We start from the raw sequence: 16235 nt of genomic DNA on the forward strand, positions 1-16235 counted from the left end.
AGGAACTTCAGTTCCAGACCAAATGCCAAGGACTGAGGGGCTGTTGGCTTAAGGCTGCTTTGTGAACTTGGGTTTCCTGGTAGCAGTGACCTCGTGGCTCAACTCCAAAATCCTCCAGTCTTATTAAACTGAGTGTGTAGCTGCGGTGGCCCTGCAATCTGATACATGTGGGTATGCCCTTGCAGAGCCCCACTGACATCAGTGAGATTCCCAACAGGCGCCAGGGTCCATCTACACAGATCAGCTTGCAGGATCTGGGCCTAGGTTTGCAATGTATTCAGACTGAACTCAGTATATATGTGCTTGTCTCTGGATGTCAAACTGTAGGACTCTGCATGGAGGTGCAGAGCTGTTCTGCTGACTCTCCCTGGTAACCAGACCAGGTGAGTCTCATTAGTGCCACTGAGGAGCAGATCTGCTCTGCTGCAAGAGACAGGAAGGCAGGAGTCCTGCAGGGGGAAACACTCATCAGCCTGCTCAGGAAGGAGGCCCCAGTCCCTCAAAGACTTTTGCATGTGATTTAACTGGTTTCATAAAGCTAAGCGTGTGTGTGGGTCTTTGCAGAATGGGGACCTATGCTCAGAAGCACACTCCTGCTGTACAGTTTTGTTATTTAATGGAGGCAGAGCCCCAGCGTGCGGGGGGGACGGGAATGAGGCTGGACAATACCCGTGGTGAATGTGCTGCATTAGGAGTGGGGTGGGGAGTTCCCCCGTCACTGTATGAGACCGATTCAGGGATGAGGGACTCCCCACTTCAGCAAGGCACCATGGGACTTGCCAGTAAGGAGCTCTCCTGAGGGCTGAGCTCTGGCTGCTATTACTCAAGGAGGGGTCTTTGTCCTTCCCACCCCCTGGTTCTCTGCTGCCCCGGTGCTCAGCATGTACTGCGAGCTGAGGGATGGGTGGGCAGCACTCTCCTGCAGTGGGCTTTCTGTCCTGCGACATGGGCAGGGAGGTGTTTGCCTGGGGCTGGCTGTGACATTTCCCTGGGTTTCTCCCCCCCAGCCGCGAGGTGCAGGGTTACGTCCCACCCCAGTTCTGCCAAGCGCTGAAGGCTCAGTCGTGGCTCAACGCGGTGCTGCAGCATATGCCGCAGGTCCAGGCCCTGAGCGCCCACCAGGCCAGAGCTCAGTTCCTAGGTAAGTCTTCCCTTCGCCGGGACCGGGGGCAGGCTCGCGAGGGAGCCGCTGCTGAGAGTTGGCTGAGCTGGGGATTAGGGGAGCGTTTTTAGATCAGAGGGGAACGTGGTCAAAGATGGGACAGCCAGGAGCGGAAGCAGCTGAGTGCTGCCCTAATGTTGAGGGCCTTTGCAGTGACAACTCTGGGTGGGTCTCGGCAGTGCTTCCCGCACCACCCCCCCGCAGGCACTTGCCGTGTCCTCGGTGCTGCCTTGGGTGTCCTGGCTTCTGTTCATTCGTCAGCAATGCAAAATGTTGCTGCCCAGGCCGATTCCCAAGCCAGTGGTAGAGGGTGGGGAGGAAGCAGGAGGGGCTCTTGCTCTGGAAGAGACAGTGTGTGCTGTGCTGGGTACCTGGCATGTCGAGGGAGGGGCGAGTTAGAGTCCCCCGACCATGCCCCCCCCCCCCCCGTCTAGCAGGCTCAAGGAGCCCAGTTACACCCCCTCCTGCCCTCCATGCTAGGCCCTGGCCTCTACCGGCATAAACCCACACAAAGAGCCTCGTGGGAGACAACCTTCCCCCTCCGCTGGGGGCACGCGGGAGCCCAGAGGGGCCAGGGCTGTTTAGAAGGGGATGTGGCCAGATGCAATGATGGATCATCTCCCTCCCTTAGCAGCTTCCACCAGCAGGGTGGCAGGACCAAATGCTGCCTCCCCCTACTGGGCAGTGGAAGTACTACCGCCTGCCCCAATGGGGAGGATCTCCCTGTCCTGGAGGGGACCCCCCCTTTCCCTTGTGGGTATGTCCCAGCTGATCATTGTGGCTCAGCACCAGGGTTGGGTTCTGGGCAGGTCCCTGGCTTTGCTGACTGCACGTTATCTCCGCAGGGCTCCTGAGCGCCTTCTCCATGTTCGGCTCTTCCTTTTTCTACATCCAGAGCTGCAGTAACAACGCCATCCTCTCGCCGTGCATCCTGGCCGTCAACCAGAATGGCCTCCACTTCCTCCACAAGGACACCCACGTAGGTGTAGGGGGCAGCAGGCCAGCCGCTCACCCGGTCCCTCCAGGAGGTGCTTGCTCCTGACGTGCAGGGCACAGTTGCAGCCGGGGCCTGGTCTACGTGTGGGCCGGCTCTGGCTCAGAGAGCTACCTACCAGCATGGTGAGGCTCCAGGAGAGCTCACTGGGCCTGGAAAGAGCCAAACTGCCCCTGCCTCTGCAAGTTTGGTCAAGGCCTGCTGCCCCCTCTGAAAGGGGCCCATCAGGAAAGGACAGAAGCATGTCGGCCAGGCCCATTGGCTGCCGGGTGACATCTGCCCTGGGAGGGCTGGATCTGAGAGTGGAACCCATCGGGACTGGCATCATACAGGTTGGGAGCGGGGCCGTGTGCTCTAGTACATCACAGAGAGGCCCCCCTTCCCTTCCCCCCGACCCCCCGGGCTCAGCCGTGTGTCTCATAATAAGGCAGTGACCCGCGTGTTAGACACCGGAGCCTTCACTCTGTTGTGCACTGGATTCAGGTGATAGCTTAATTCTGCTGTCGCCGTGACCCTGGCTGTTGGACCAGGCTAGAGGGCTAACCCCAGTGGCCCAGAAAGGGCAGATGTCCTGTACATAGAGTGCCCACCCCATTCTCATCTACCTTTCAGTGCAAAGCTATCAGGGCCGGCGCTACCATTTAGGCGACCTAGGCAATGGCCTAGGGCGCCAGAATTTTTGGGGGGTGCTATTTTGCCGGGGGGGGCGGCACGCGGGTCCGGTGGACTTACCGCAGTAATGCCGGCGGACGGTCCGCTGTTGGAAAGGCTCTGGTGGAGCTGCTGCAGTCATTTCGGCGGATGGTGCGCTGGTCTAAAGGCTCCGGTGGACCTGCCGCAGGCATGCCTGTGGCAGGTCCACCAGAGCCTCTAGACCAGCGGACCGCCCGCTGGCATCACTGTGGCAGCTCCACCGGAGCCTTTCCAGCAGCGGACCATCCACCGGCATTACTGCGGTAAGTCCACCGGGGCCCTGGGGGGCGGCGAAATGGCCAGAAACCCTGGCGCCGCCCCTGAAAACTATTGCCTCATGATATACGCAATTTTTCCAAAGACTAATGGAGATGTATTATTCAGGGGGCCCAAGGCAGGGATGGCTTGTGCTCCCCCGTCCCTCTATCTGTATCCATCCTTTGTTTCCTGTCCTGTGCTGAGATTGGAAGCTCTTTGGGACAGGCTGTGTCCTGTGTTTCTGGAGTTGTATAGCACCTAGCACAGAGGAGTCCTGGTCCATAGCTCGGGCTCCTAGGCGGGATTGCAGTGTGAATGATAAATGACAGTAGCCGGGAAAGATGGGATGAACTGGTAGGAAGCAGCTTGTAGTCCATACATTGGGGCCGGGTCCCTGGTGGGGTGCGCGCGTGAAGGAGCTGCGCATCCATCCCCAGGAGCTGATGGTGAAGTTCTCGCTGAAGGAGATTCAGTCCACAAGGACCCAGCGGTCCACAGCCGGCTCCAGCTACCCCTATGTGGAGATCATGCTGGGAGACTTGATGTCACAGAGGATGACGCAGCTGCAGCTAGAGCAGGTACGGAGCTTGCCTTCCCCCCTCTTTCAACCCCTCGGCCCTGCCTAGATTCACGGCCTGGCGCAGGGTAATGCCAGGATGTGCTTAGGGGATGGGAGGGCCATGGCGAAGGCTCCATGGTGTTACCGCCTCCCCTGAGTTTGCATGGCCATTTAGGCTCTTAGACTGTAATGTGACTCCTGATGGTTGGCTTCCCGGGGATTTGTGGGTCGAATGGCACTGCCGAGGCCCTGCTCCCCAGCCATGGAGCTGGCGGGATGCAGTCTAGCCTTTCTAGTTCCCCTCTGCAGGGGGCAGGATGCCAGGAGCCCATCCTACCCCACCCCACCGCACAAAGCACCAGGGAGGGTTTCTGTGGCCTCTGGGAGCAGGGAGTGAAGGGTGTGGAGCTAGCTTGCCCCCTCCCCACAAATGAGATGGGCAACATGGGCCCTGTGCACTGCACTTGTGAGACACCCTGAGCCCCTGTATTACAACACAGGAAAGACAGCAGTGTCCCTGGCCAGCGGGTTGGGGGAGCACAGAACCCCCCCAGGGTGAGGCTCAGGGCAGGGAACGCAGGCAGGGTGCCTGTATCTCTTCAGGATAATACCCCCCAGAGGATGCTCCATGTGACTCATCCTCTCTACAGCCCTCTTAATTCTCTCCTTGTCGCTTCTCTTCCTACTGTCTCCTTCTGGCTTCTTCACCCGGATCTCTGAAGCTAAACCTTCAGATGGTAGGTAGCTGCTGCCTCCCAGAGAGAATGCTCATGGGTTGTGTTTGGTGAGGGTACAGAAAAACAGTAAAGCCAGCACCGTCCCCAGCCTGTCTCTTCCCGGATCACGTCACAAAAGTGCTTCTGCACCACATACTCAGCATCGGCAAACTAAGAGACATCTTCAGACACGTTAGGTGTGCAGCAGCACATGCAGTGAGTGTGCGTTTGTGCTAAGCAGGCTGCTCTGCATGTGCAGTTACCCACCCAAATGCAGTCCCGGTAACGCTGCACACAAACTAAGCACATCATTGCAAGGATTTCCTCATTACAGGGTTTGCTTTTTCCCTGCCTAACTTGCTTGGGCAACCAGCGCATGGAGGCAGCTGCTTAAATACAAGGGAATCCAAGTGAAAAAAACTCGAGGTGCGTCTGTGCTGCAGTCAAAGGTGGGATTGCAGCCTGTATGGTAGCTTTGATCAAAGCCAGCTTGAGAAACAACAGCAGTGAAGCTGTGACGACACAGACTGCAGCATGGACTACTTGCTCAAGTATTTAGCCACAGCCTTGGGCGGGGTTGTGCCACCCAGGCTGCCGCGGCTTCACTGCTGGTGTTACTCAAGCTGGCTAGATTAAAGCTATCCCAGGTACGTCTACCCACGCTGCAGTCAGAGCCCCTAGTTGCAATCTAGACGTATCCTCAGAGTCTAAAACCCAATGAAATCCTGGCTCTGCCAGATGCCCAGCTGGCCCAGCAGTGTCCAAAGTCTAATGCACCATTGCATTCTCCTTTTAACTGCAACATGAGGACCCAGTAAATCATCTACAGGTTTTTATTGCTGGTGGACTCCTGCAAGGAGCAATTTCTGTTCATCTCTCCAGGATGCAGAGGGGAAGGTGACCTCATGGTTTAAAGCCCAGGACTGGGAGGCAAGAAAACTGGGGCTCGTTATTACACCTTTCCAACGGTCTCGCTACCAGTGTTCGGAGCTGCTCACTGTCCCTGCATGGACCAGGGCCGTGTTACACTAACTGCTTGTAATTTTGTAGCTCAGCGGCACTGCCAGATACGGGGGACATGGGAGAAGCAGGCGCTGCTCTGGTGCTGCCTATTGTGATGGGTGGGTTGTGCAAAGGGCACCTCCAGACCAGCGGAGTGAAGGGGTTTCACAGAGAGTCCAGTCAAGCGCCAATGGGAGGCCACAGCAGAACAGTAACTAGAGGGAAAGACCAGCAGGGAGAGAAGCAGAAAATCAGAGAAGCTGGGTATTGTTAACCATTACAGGCTCAGGCCTGGGAAGTGCTCCCAGCAACAGCAGTAGGCATGGGTGGCGCTCAGCAGCTCTCAGGATTGGGCCCTGTGAGTACAACTGGCTCACACAGCATTGTGCCCCTGCAGGCAGGCACCATTTTCATTCCAATGCAACAAAACAGCGAGCCCAAAGGCAGCAGAGGCCCCTGCTTTACCGAGCACAGGTACTTGGGAGGTGTATGCCGAGGGTTTGGCATTCGGCTTTCGCCACTGCGAGACTGGACACCACACAACAAAATTTCAGCACGGGGGAACCCGAGTTAAAATGCTGTAATGCTGCATTGTGCTTCCTTCCCTCTTTAGGGCCTAGAGTTGAGCCGTGTGATCGCCACCCACATGGAAAGTCTGTTGTACGCTCGCGAGAAGAGACTCACCCTCCCTCCCAGTGAGATTACGCTGCTCTGATCAGGCATGTTACACACACGCACGCTCGCACGCTCCCTCCCTAACAGCTACTTGAGTGAAAGCCAGCATGGAGATAAGCAAATATCTCTGTGTCCTGGGAGAGGCAACGTAGACTAAATATAGACACCGATGGGACAGATTCCCAACTGGTTCGAGTCAGCATAGCCCCACTGATTTCAGTGGCTGGGGCTGACGGACATCTGCTGAGGGGCTGGGGTGGTGGGATTTACAGACCATATGTGAGGTCTGAGGTGTGAAGAGTGTGGGGAATGCAGTCCGGCCAGTTAACAGGTGAACACAGATGCCTTAATTTATATTTAATAACTGCCCTCCTGGACACAGGGCATGACCTTTTTCCAGAATCAAGTGTATTTAATCCATTATTTTACTAGCAACGTATTAACAGATTGTCCTTGAGCAGGACATGCCCAGTTTTGCACATCTGCCTGTTCCAAGGACCCGGCAATCTAACTGCTCATATGCTGCATACACCAGATGGCTTTTATTTGTGTTCGCTCCTGCTTTTTTGGTCTTGTTTGTCCTGTGAGCTAATTCTCGTTTTTATAAGTGTCACTGGCGTCTGTATTTGTATACTGCTCTGTAGCGCTAGCCCTGTAAATGGCTTCCCGTTTTTTAACTTTTTGCACTCAGCGTTGCTTTGAGATTTTATTTTGTTTCTAATTTGTGCAAAATTAAAAATTCCTTTAAAGTCCAAAGCCACCTGTCATTTGGGTGTGCTGGGGAACTAAGTGCTTTCTCTTTCCTCAACCCAGGATTTGTGTAGAGCAGGGGTTCTCAAACTTCTTCGCCCCCTTCTGACAACAAAAATTACTACAGGACCCCAGAGGGGGGGAACGAAGCCTGAGTCCGACGGAGCCCTGTCACCCCAGAGCAGGGCGCAAACCAAAGCTCCATTTCCCCAGGCCGGGAGGCCAAAGACAAAGCCCTGCTGCCCAGGGCTGAAGCCCTTGGGCAGGGGCTTTAGCTTTGGTCCCGGCAAGTCTAAGCCAGCCCTGGCGACCCCATTAAAATGGGGTCGTGACCTACTTTGAGGTCTTGACCCCCAGTTTGAGAACCGCTGGTGTAGAGCCAAGAGCAGAGCTTGCAGTCTAGTTTCAACTGCTTGCCAGTGAACCCTACTGTCAATGCCAGTCTGACCACCTCACAGACATTTATGCCAGGACAAGAGTGTTTATGGTTTACCCTAGGCTGTATCCTAAGACAAATGTGTGCCAGGACTAGACTATTTACAGTCGTGTTCATTAACTGGCCGTCAGTTAACGCAGGTTAAAAGAAGCCCCCAAACTCTAGTCCGGACGGATCCCCACAGAACAGTGAAGCACTCGATGGTCATATTTGCGCTCAGGTTCTGGTGATATTCGAGGATCGCTACAGCTTCTCTGCTGCTAGCAACAGAGGCGGCGCTAGCCTGGACCAGCCATAAGTGCTTTACCACCATGGCAACTAGGCCTTGAGAAACTGCAGTTTCTACACTGCGATTCACTGAATCCATTCAGGCCCTTCATCTGAATCACTGCATTTCTTTACACGACAGATGATCATGTGGTTAAGGCACAGGACCAGGAATCCGGGTTATGTTAGTGGCCCTGCCAGACTTTCCACGTGACTTTGGACATGTCCCTTAGGGATTACTGTGGCATTTAAAGCAGCATCCAAGCTGCAGCGATATCACGAGCGTTTGCCAACTGAACCCCTGCCCTAATGTAAACGCAGAACTGAGACAAGCCTGGGTTGGTGACTCGGCAGATTGTCTGCAAGGGACTCAGAGTTAAAGGCTGCCACAAACTCGGCAGAACCAGCATCAGCCAAAACATTAACAGTGACTCCCATGAACCGAACCAGAGAGCTTTGTATAGCATGACCTCTGCCTTCACCACGGACAGGCCTAACTGTATTCCGTGAGCAGCCAGGTGCCCTGGGAGTTCTGAAATTCCCACTAGGAGCCTAGCTGCCTCTTTAGGCACCTAAATCCTGGCCCTAGGAGCTCATAACCAGTGAGTTCCTTGAGGCCAACGCAGAGGCTCGTTTCACATCATACTGTTGGCAGAGAGTGGGCTGGGGTAGGTTTGATTTGCTAGAGGCTGGGTGTGACAAGTGGAGTGGAACTCCTCCCAGGATGGGAGAGATGGAGAGTCTGAGCAGGGGCGCTGGCTCAGACCCAGCTCAAAAGCAAACCCCTATAGCACAGTCTTGACAGCCTGGAAGGCAGGATGGGCTAGTGGGATGGGTGCTGGCATGTGACTCAGGAAACCAAGGTTCAGTTCCTCATTTACCAAACTTCCTGTGTGATTTTGGGCAAGTCATTTAATCTGTCAGGGGGATAAAGCACTTCTGTGCCTGACAGGGGTGTTGTGAGGAATTAGAGACTGGGAGGTGCTCCAACACTACCGAGAAGAGGGCCAGCCAGGTACTCAGGTAGAGAGATTAGCTCTCTTCTCCAGCACCCTGAAAGGACCTGTCCAGCCTTGCTCCCACTGAAGTCCAGGACAAAGTTCTTATTGGTCTCAGGTGCAGCATTGGTCCCAAAATGTACTTTATGTCTGGTATGAAATTTGGGACCAGAATTGGAAGGGATAGGGTGTTACCACAACTCGGGACACCAGCACGTCACTGCAGGCACCTCTCCCAGGCTGGCTGGACTGCGCGGCCTTTTTGAAGGAGAGGATTGTTGCGGTGCTGGTTCACCCAGCCGCTGATAATCTCAACAAGTGGGACTGTTTGTTGGCAGCTGCAGAGCAGAGCTAGTTTTGGACTCAACTTCTGTGACTCACTGGCAGGAGAGGGGTTGGATCCCCCAGGGTCTGTTCTCCTGCTTCCTGATAAAGCAGCCCTGTGTGTGGCCGTGTGCTGGCGGAGAGGGACTTCCATCCACTTCCCTGAGAGTTGGGGGGGCTGGACACAGTAAGCAGTGAAAGAACAGAGTCGGGCAGGGAGTGAGCTCCCCCTTCTGTCCCCACTCAGCTGCAATTGCTCACTGAGGAAATCTTTGTGTGTCTCTTTTCCCTTGTGTTTCTCCACCCCGCCCCCCATCACCACAGACTGACCCTGCTCCTTTGGAGGAAGATGCCAGCCTTGACAGCCAGATACGGTTGTCGGGTGAGCTGATCTTTCCTCTCGCTGGGGCTGAGACCACTGCTCCCACCAGCTGAGTTGTTTGGGTGCAAGCTTGCATCCTGCTCTCAGACCCCCTGTTGTTTGACAAGAGACAGCTGGGCTGACCCAATTGCTTACTAGGGATGTAAAATGTTAACCGGTAAGCACTAGTCTTACCGGTTAACCTGTCTTAACCGTTAACACCAGGCCGGCCAACCCCAGTAGCCCGTGTTAGTCGGAGCAGCCCCAGCCGTACCGCTCGGCCAGATCGGCCCCAGCCGCACTGCTCGGACAGATCAGCCCCAGCCGCACTGCATGGCTGGAGCAGCACCGCCTGGCCAGATCGGCCCCGGATGGCCCTTTAATCAGTTAACCATTTAAATGAAATATCTGTAATCTTTTAAATGTTTAACTTTTTAAATGGTATTTACATCCCTATTGCTTATGGTGAATCCTCGGCTCACAAAACAGATCTCAGGACAAGTTCTGAAGCCACCTGCCTGGTACTGGTCTTCTGATCTCTCCCTAGGTCTCTGAAGTCACTTTTCTGGCCTGCTCAACCCTTACCATTGTCACTTCCCTTCCCATTAGGTATGGACAGTGAGGAGAGGATCTTAACCAGCCTTCTTCAGGGCAGATGGAGAAGGAAAGTACTAGAGAAGGGTAGAATAAAGTCGCCCAAGAGAGGTTCTATTAGATGTTCAGCTGATGCTATACTTCACTCTAGCAGGCTGAGGAGAAGCAATCTATGACTCCTTGTAGCCCCTCGGAGCCAGTGCGCACTCCATTCTAGTTCTCCTGTCCGTGTTCTAGTCCATCATCTCTACAGTAGTCACTGATGCTGATTAATTGCTGCCTTCTCCTAAAGATCACTTGTCCTTCTCCTATGTTTGTTAATTAATCATTTACTATTCACGTAACGTCTTTGCGTACAGCGTGCCCAATCCAGCTTGCGAAAGGAGAGGAACCAAAACTGCAACATCATCCACCTCTAGTGTAATTTTACACGGTGGTGCGACAAGCTAGGACAGGAACGTGATCAAGTTCCTAGCCCGAATTCAGCCAGTGCTGGTTTCCTGTATATGATCTGTGCCTCAGGATGGGTTCATTTAGAAGCAGGAAATTAATCTATTGACAGGTAATATTGTCAGAGTATAGTTCTGTCTTGTTTCCCAACTAGATTCCAGAGCATAGCTGTGCGCAATGAACAATAGCATATCATCTGGGTCTGGAGTCTATAACTTTTGTGGGAAGCCTGACCTATAAAATGTTCTATCTGAAGTGGGTTTTATCTCAATAGGTTTCAAAGTAGCTTTTCTCCACCAAGAGAAAGATTCCAAAAGTTTGACTTATAGCCCAGTTCCAAACCAGAACTGTTACGGTACATTGTCTTGTTTGCGAGAATGAGGGCATCAATCAGAAGTTTCTCCAGGTTATTTTTAATTTTGTTAATGGCAGAATGCCGAGCAACTGGTTGTTGGGGAATCCCCTGCCCCCTGAGACATCGGCTGTTTTTATAGGATTTTGGTGTCAAACTTTCTGGTCCCATCATGTCATCTCAAGGCCACCTCAAAACAGGTCTTGTGTGTGCGGAACTTTGATTTTTTTGGAGGGGAATCACAGACACCAGTCTCCACAGTATGCAAAACTCAAATACTTTTGTAATTGCTGGCCTTAAGTGGCCTATTCCCAAAACTGACGCTCACTACAGATGACCTCATTCAAACCTGACTGGCCCAGGTTCCATGGCTCCAATGTCAGCCTTGTACCTGATTTGTGCAAAGATCTTGGAGGAAGGTGTCACAAGGCACAGTAAGCGGAGTTCGCAAACCGTAAGGCCAAGATGCCTCGCCTTCAGATCAACAAGCCATTAGTGGGAAGAGGGACCTTCCAAAATCCCCAAGAGCAGCCACCTTCAGTTTGGGACAGGAAGTCATGACATCGAGGGCCAGCCCACTCCTTTGATCAGTCTGCCCCTGCATCTGAAGGAGGCCTGTTAGCAACAAGTGCTGTGCCAGCAGCATATCACTGTCTGGCTCCATCACGGCAGCCCCAGCTCCTACTCTGAACGTTGAGGAGACTGCAAAAGCTCCTAAACCCCTGGTCCCTCAAGTAGCTACTCTCTTTTTTTTCTGGTTTTGTCTTTTGTTTTTAACCAGCTGGCTGACGTCCTAGCTATTCAGCCTTTACATTGTTAGGGTATGCAAGTGAAAGCATGGCTGTGTGCCTGTGTGAACACCCAGAAAGTCCAAATGGGACAGGTATTTGAAAGAAAAGTTCCCCAGGGTTAAACTGCTCTAAATATTGTCTCATAAAATTACTCTCTAAAATGTGATTGTCACCTGTAATTTCTAGAAACTAATGGTTGTCAAACTGTGGTTTATCAAGAGTGTTTTGTTAGTCTGTGTTATAGGAGGGCAGAAGGAAAGGGTTAGTCACCAGGCAAAAATGGAAAGCTAAGAGGAAGATTTATAATTGGGTCTGAGGTTGTGGCTCAGCCTTTAGATCAGGGGTAGGCAACCTATGGCATGCGTGCCTAAGGTGGCACGCGAGCTGATTTTCAATGGCACTCACTGCCCTGGTCCTGGCCACCGGTCCGGGGCCTCTGCATTTTAATTTAATTTTTAATGAACCTTCTTAAACATTTTTTAAAACCTTATTTACTTTACATACAACAATAGTTTAGTTATATATTATAGACTTATAGAAAGAGACCTTCTAAAAACATTAAAATGTGTTACTGGAACGCAAAACCTTAAATTAGAGTGAATAAATGAAGACTTGGCATGCCACTGCTGAAAGGTTGCCGACCCCTGGATTAGATAATAATTTGGTTTCCATATTAACATCTTTAGCCAGCTCCAAGTTCCAGACTGGATGATTTTGGTAAAATCCTTTAATTATGTAACCAAACTGGCAGCTACATTCTTGGAATCCTCTTTACAATTTGAAGGTGTTTCTTTTTTTATTAATTTGACCATTTAACTAATTTGATGATTTAACTTCAATCCAACATTGAGACTAATTTGTCGACTTGATATTGATTTGATAGCTTTGTTGCTTAACACAAGCTTAGCTTTGCGGATATGTTTTCTTGATTTAAGTTTTAAAGTAAACATTTGTAAAAAGATAGAGTCACATTTCTTTCAATGAGCAGTGTGAATCCAGAACTTCGGAAGACCTGGGAAGAGACCAGCTGGTCAACCTCAAAGTCACAGAGACCTAAAAGCCTGACCTCCTCCCCCTAATTAGTTTTTGGTTCTCTCAGTCTGGGGTAAGTCTTCAGATCAGCTGTGGAGCCTGACGGGCGCAGCCAGGGCAGCAGAATTCTTCCCTTCCAAGGGGCAGGTGTGTGAATCATTTTCAATCTAATCTTTACGGGGATGACAGCGCTGAGATGCCAATCCCTCCCCCTCAACTCTTTCTGGGCAACCACGCATGACTCAGTATCCAAATGCTACAGCCTGAGTTACACAGGCCATTTACCTCCACCGCCCACCGTGTACTGAACAAGCCATGCTGGAAGGGTAACCCAGTCAGACGTTCATCTCTCACCACCACCCCAGTGGAAGGCCTAACTCTACCGAGGGCGGGTGGGGCCTCCCCACAATGGAGGCATCAATGGCACGACAGCAGCACAAACCTGCCAGAGCATATTAAGGATCCAGCTACACTGTGTTAATTGAACTGGCAGGCAAGCAAGAAAGAAAAAAGTTTTACAAGGGTCACAGCAGAACCTACGATCAGGGGTTAGCAGGTCACTTATTTCTGGTGCTCCAAGCTTTAAAGATAATGATTCCCAAAGGGCGGTAAGAGACTAGGGCAGAGGCGAAATTAAATTCTGGGCTTTCCGTGTGACCTGCTTTTCCTCTCATGGTCTCGCTCTTTTATAGATATTACAAATACTGTTTGTATGTGAAGATTTCCACTGCACACCGCACACTCAGTGCTTTGAGAACTATAAAGCGCTATATACGTGCCAAGTGGCGAGAGTCTGGCACCAGGAGCCCTGAGACTTGCATTCTAGTCCCAGTTTGGCCATGCAATGGCAGTGTCCCCATGGGTGATTTCCTGTCCCGCTTTGTGCCTCAGTTTCCCCACTGTCCAATGAGGATAACAATACCCACTTCGCAAAGTGCTTTGAGATCTTTGGATGACAAGTGCTACAGAAGTGTGAAGTATTATTAACTACTGATGCCAGGATATTAGAGGACGAGGCAGAGGAGAAATTATAGACAGAGAAATGAAATAACAACTATCCATACATCTGTTTCACAGCATTATTTAGCCTAAAGGAGGAGGAAATAGCCTGAGGTGATGCAGTTAGTGAACGTTATTCCCCATGCTCTTCCTAGTTCACAAACACCCTTTACTCTATTTCCCTTAGTCTCTCCCCTTCTGGTTTACGGTGATAGTGCTTCATGTTTGTGCCTGGTAATAATAACCATCTCTCCAAGCACTGCAGTATTAGGAAGCCATTTAATTGTCCAGTGCCCTACTAATCCCCACCGCCATCCCCTCAAACCTGAGGTCTTCTAAGAAACATGATTGCTGCCATGCGAGGTCATCCAGAAGCTTAGCGATTTTGAATGCTTCCAAGTTGGGCATGGACAGAATTAGCTGTCCAGTGTTGCTGGGGTTTGCACACACACACAGGTTAACGCCATGAGTCCCCGAAGAGACAATGTGACAGAGCTCAGTATGTCATCTAGGACAGCAATCTCCCCTTTGGGACAAGTCAGTCTGAAATGGAGCAACAGGCAGAGGTCAGAAATCTTGCTGAAAAAGATCCCATGAAAGACAGACCCTCTGAGAAAAGGAAAACCGAGAAACATCAGTTCTCTTTGCCTAGCCTTTCCTTGGAGGGCGAGTTAAAGGAGTTAGAGCCTCTTGAAAGAAAACGTGGCTGCAAGGAAGAGACTGAGAGTCCTTGGAATGAACAAAGTGGGGCACAGGTGACATGGGTCTCCTCAACTGCAGACAGATCCCTTAGGATCTAAAGACTTGCACACTTGGGCTCAAGACACCTAGATCATCTAAAGCTCTGGGATGAGAGCCATGATTGACAACGCTGCTTCTGCACACTGAACTTTCTACTGTATGGATATAGCTCATCTGTGGCAAGAGACCGAGCGCTCTTGGGGGCTGGCCCAAAACTGTGGAATGAACACCCCCAGGAACCAAGGACCGTTCCACATCTCCCCATCTTCTGCTCCAAGTATGAGGGGCACTTCTTTGGCCTGCCTTCACACAAAGCAGCATGTGCATTTAAAAACCAAATGCAACCCTACCACACCAAAATACTCCACACACAACTCACTCCCAGGAGAGGATGGAAGAAGAAATTACAGGTGACAGATGTCAGTCATATCACTTAATACTCTACTGCAGTGTTTCCCAAACTTGGGACGCTGCTTGTGTAGGGAAATCCCCTGGTGGACCAGGCCTGTTTGCTTACCTACCGCATCCACAGGTCTGGCCGATCGTGGCTCCCACTGGCCGCGGTTCACCGCTCTGGGCCAATGGGAGCTGCTGGAAGTGGCGCAGGCCGGGGGACGTGTGGGCAATGTGGGCAACTATTTAGAATTCTTATCGGCCTTATCCTATTCTAGTTCCCTATACTTAGTACAGGGTTTGGTAACTACTTCAGAGTTCACACCCTTGGGCTCAAGAAAACTGTTACTGCAGATGTTGGCACAAAGGTTTATGTCCTTCAGCCCCTAAGTCTCTGAACGGAAGACCCCAATAAAGCACTGTGAGGTGGATTGCAAGATTATAACAATGCTATGAGCTGATCTCTTGAATCTACCAGGGCTTCTTAAAAAGCAAGTTCTTTGCTACCCCAAAGGACTTGATGCTTCTGAGTTATGTAAAAAAGGCGTGATGCACAAATGCTCAGTGATGCTGAGAGAAGAATGAACGAGTGCAGAGACTCCCCTGACCTGGGCCAGTATTGTAAAGGTCATGCCCCTAGCTCATGGCAATGCTCAGTCTCCAAAGCAAGGGTGGGCTGGTACCGGGTATCCAAACCTCAGTGGTGGGTACCAAGCCCCTGGAGTGAATGCCTATCCCTTGTGCGCTAGGGGTGGTAAGGTGGGTGACTATCCCTTGTGCCCTGGGGGGGGTACATGGTCTGTCCCATCATTTCCCCCCCTACTCCTGGCAGAACTGCCAGTGCCATGTGGCAGCCATACGGTGCGCAGCAGATGCTCCAGGGCTGGGGTGTCCTGCCCGATGCCTGATTCTTTTTGCCTATCCCCGCCAGCCTGCTCCCATCTATCCGCCACCGCCCACCCTGCTATCGGGAAAAGAGCTCGTTTCTAGGCGCGTCTCTCACCTCCAATCTAATCAGGCCCCTCTCAGGGCACCCCAATAGCTCCTCTCAGAGGGGTCCTCGGCATCCCGCACAGCTCTACGCAACTTGCTGCACAAGGACCCCATCTTACAACCACCAATCAGCTAGATGTTTTCCTTTTGTACCCGCCTCATCGGGGCAGCTCAGCCAATCAGCATCGAGTTAGGGGGAAAGGTAGGGTAGGTTGTACCGTAAAGGGGGGGCGATGTTGAGGCATCGGTGATGCCCTCACAGAACGATACTGCCCTCAGTCACTCACTCAGCCCAGCTCGGCCCCACCCGCCTTCCGGGCCACCCCGACCAAAGAGCCAGGTGGCCTTGCCAAGCGGCGGCGGCTCTGAAGTGCGTCGGCACCAAAAAGACGCGACGGGCCTAGTGCGCAAGCGCCGCCGGCGGGCGGTGGCGGGGAGAGGAGGCCATCGGCGCAGGCGCAGTGGGACGGCGCAGTGACCGCGCCTGCGCATTGCGCTGCCTGCGCTCTAGGCTGCCCCTGAGTTATTTATAATGTCGGGCTGGTTCCTGGTGACGTAGCGAGGAGTCCGAGCGGCGTCTGCGAGCGCGTCGGAGCCCCCGCCCCTGCTGCTGCGATGGGGAGAGAGGTGGCGGCCCGGGGGCTGCCGGGAGCCGGGCCAGCAGCTGGGCATGTGCCAGGCTCCGCCACTGCCTG

The 16235-nt window shown here is 52.4% G+C and overlaps 1 protein-coding gene across 1 annotated transcript in view; it reads left to right on the forward strand.

Moving 5' to 3' along the window:
• The window catches only part of MYO15A (myosin XVA), an 80303-nt gene extending 68569 nt beyond the window's left edge, over window positions 1-11734 (forward strand). Inside the window, 5 exon segments of the mRNA XM_030578690.1 lie at window positions 1008-1141; window positions 2008-2141; window positions 3545-3685; window positions 4389-4403; window positions 5998-11734. Coding sequence (XP_030434550.1) covers window positions 1008-1141; window positions 2008-2141; window positions 3545-3685; window positions 4389-4403; window positions 5998-6099 — 526 coding nt within the window. The 3' untranslated portion in view covers window positions 6100-11734.
• Window positions 11735-16235: the final 4501 nt, after the last annotated feature.

The sequence above is a fragment of the Gopherus evgoodei genome, chromosome 10 (genome assembly GCF_007399415.2).
Source record: "Gopherus evgoodei ecotype Sinaloan lineage chromosome 10, rGopEvg1_v1.p, whole genome shotgun sequence".
Lineage (NCBI taxonomy): Eukaryota > Metazoa > Chordata > Testudines > Testudinidae > Gopherus > Gopherus evgoodei.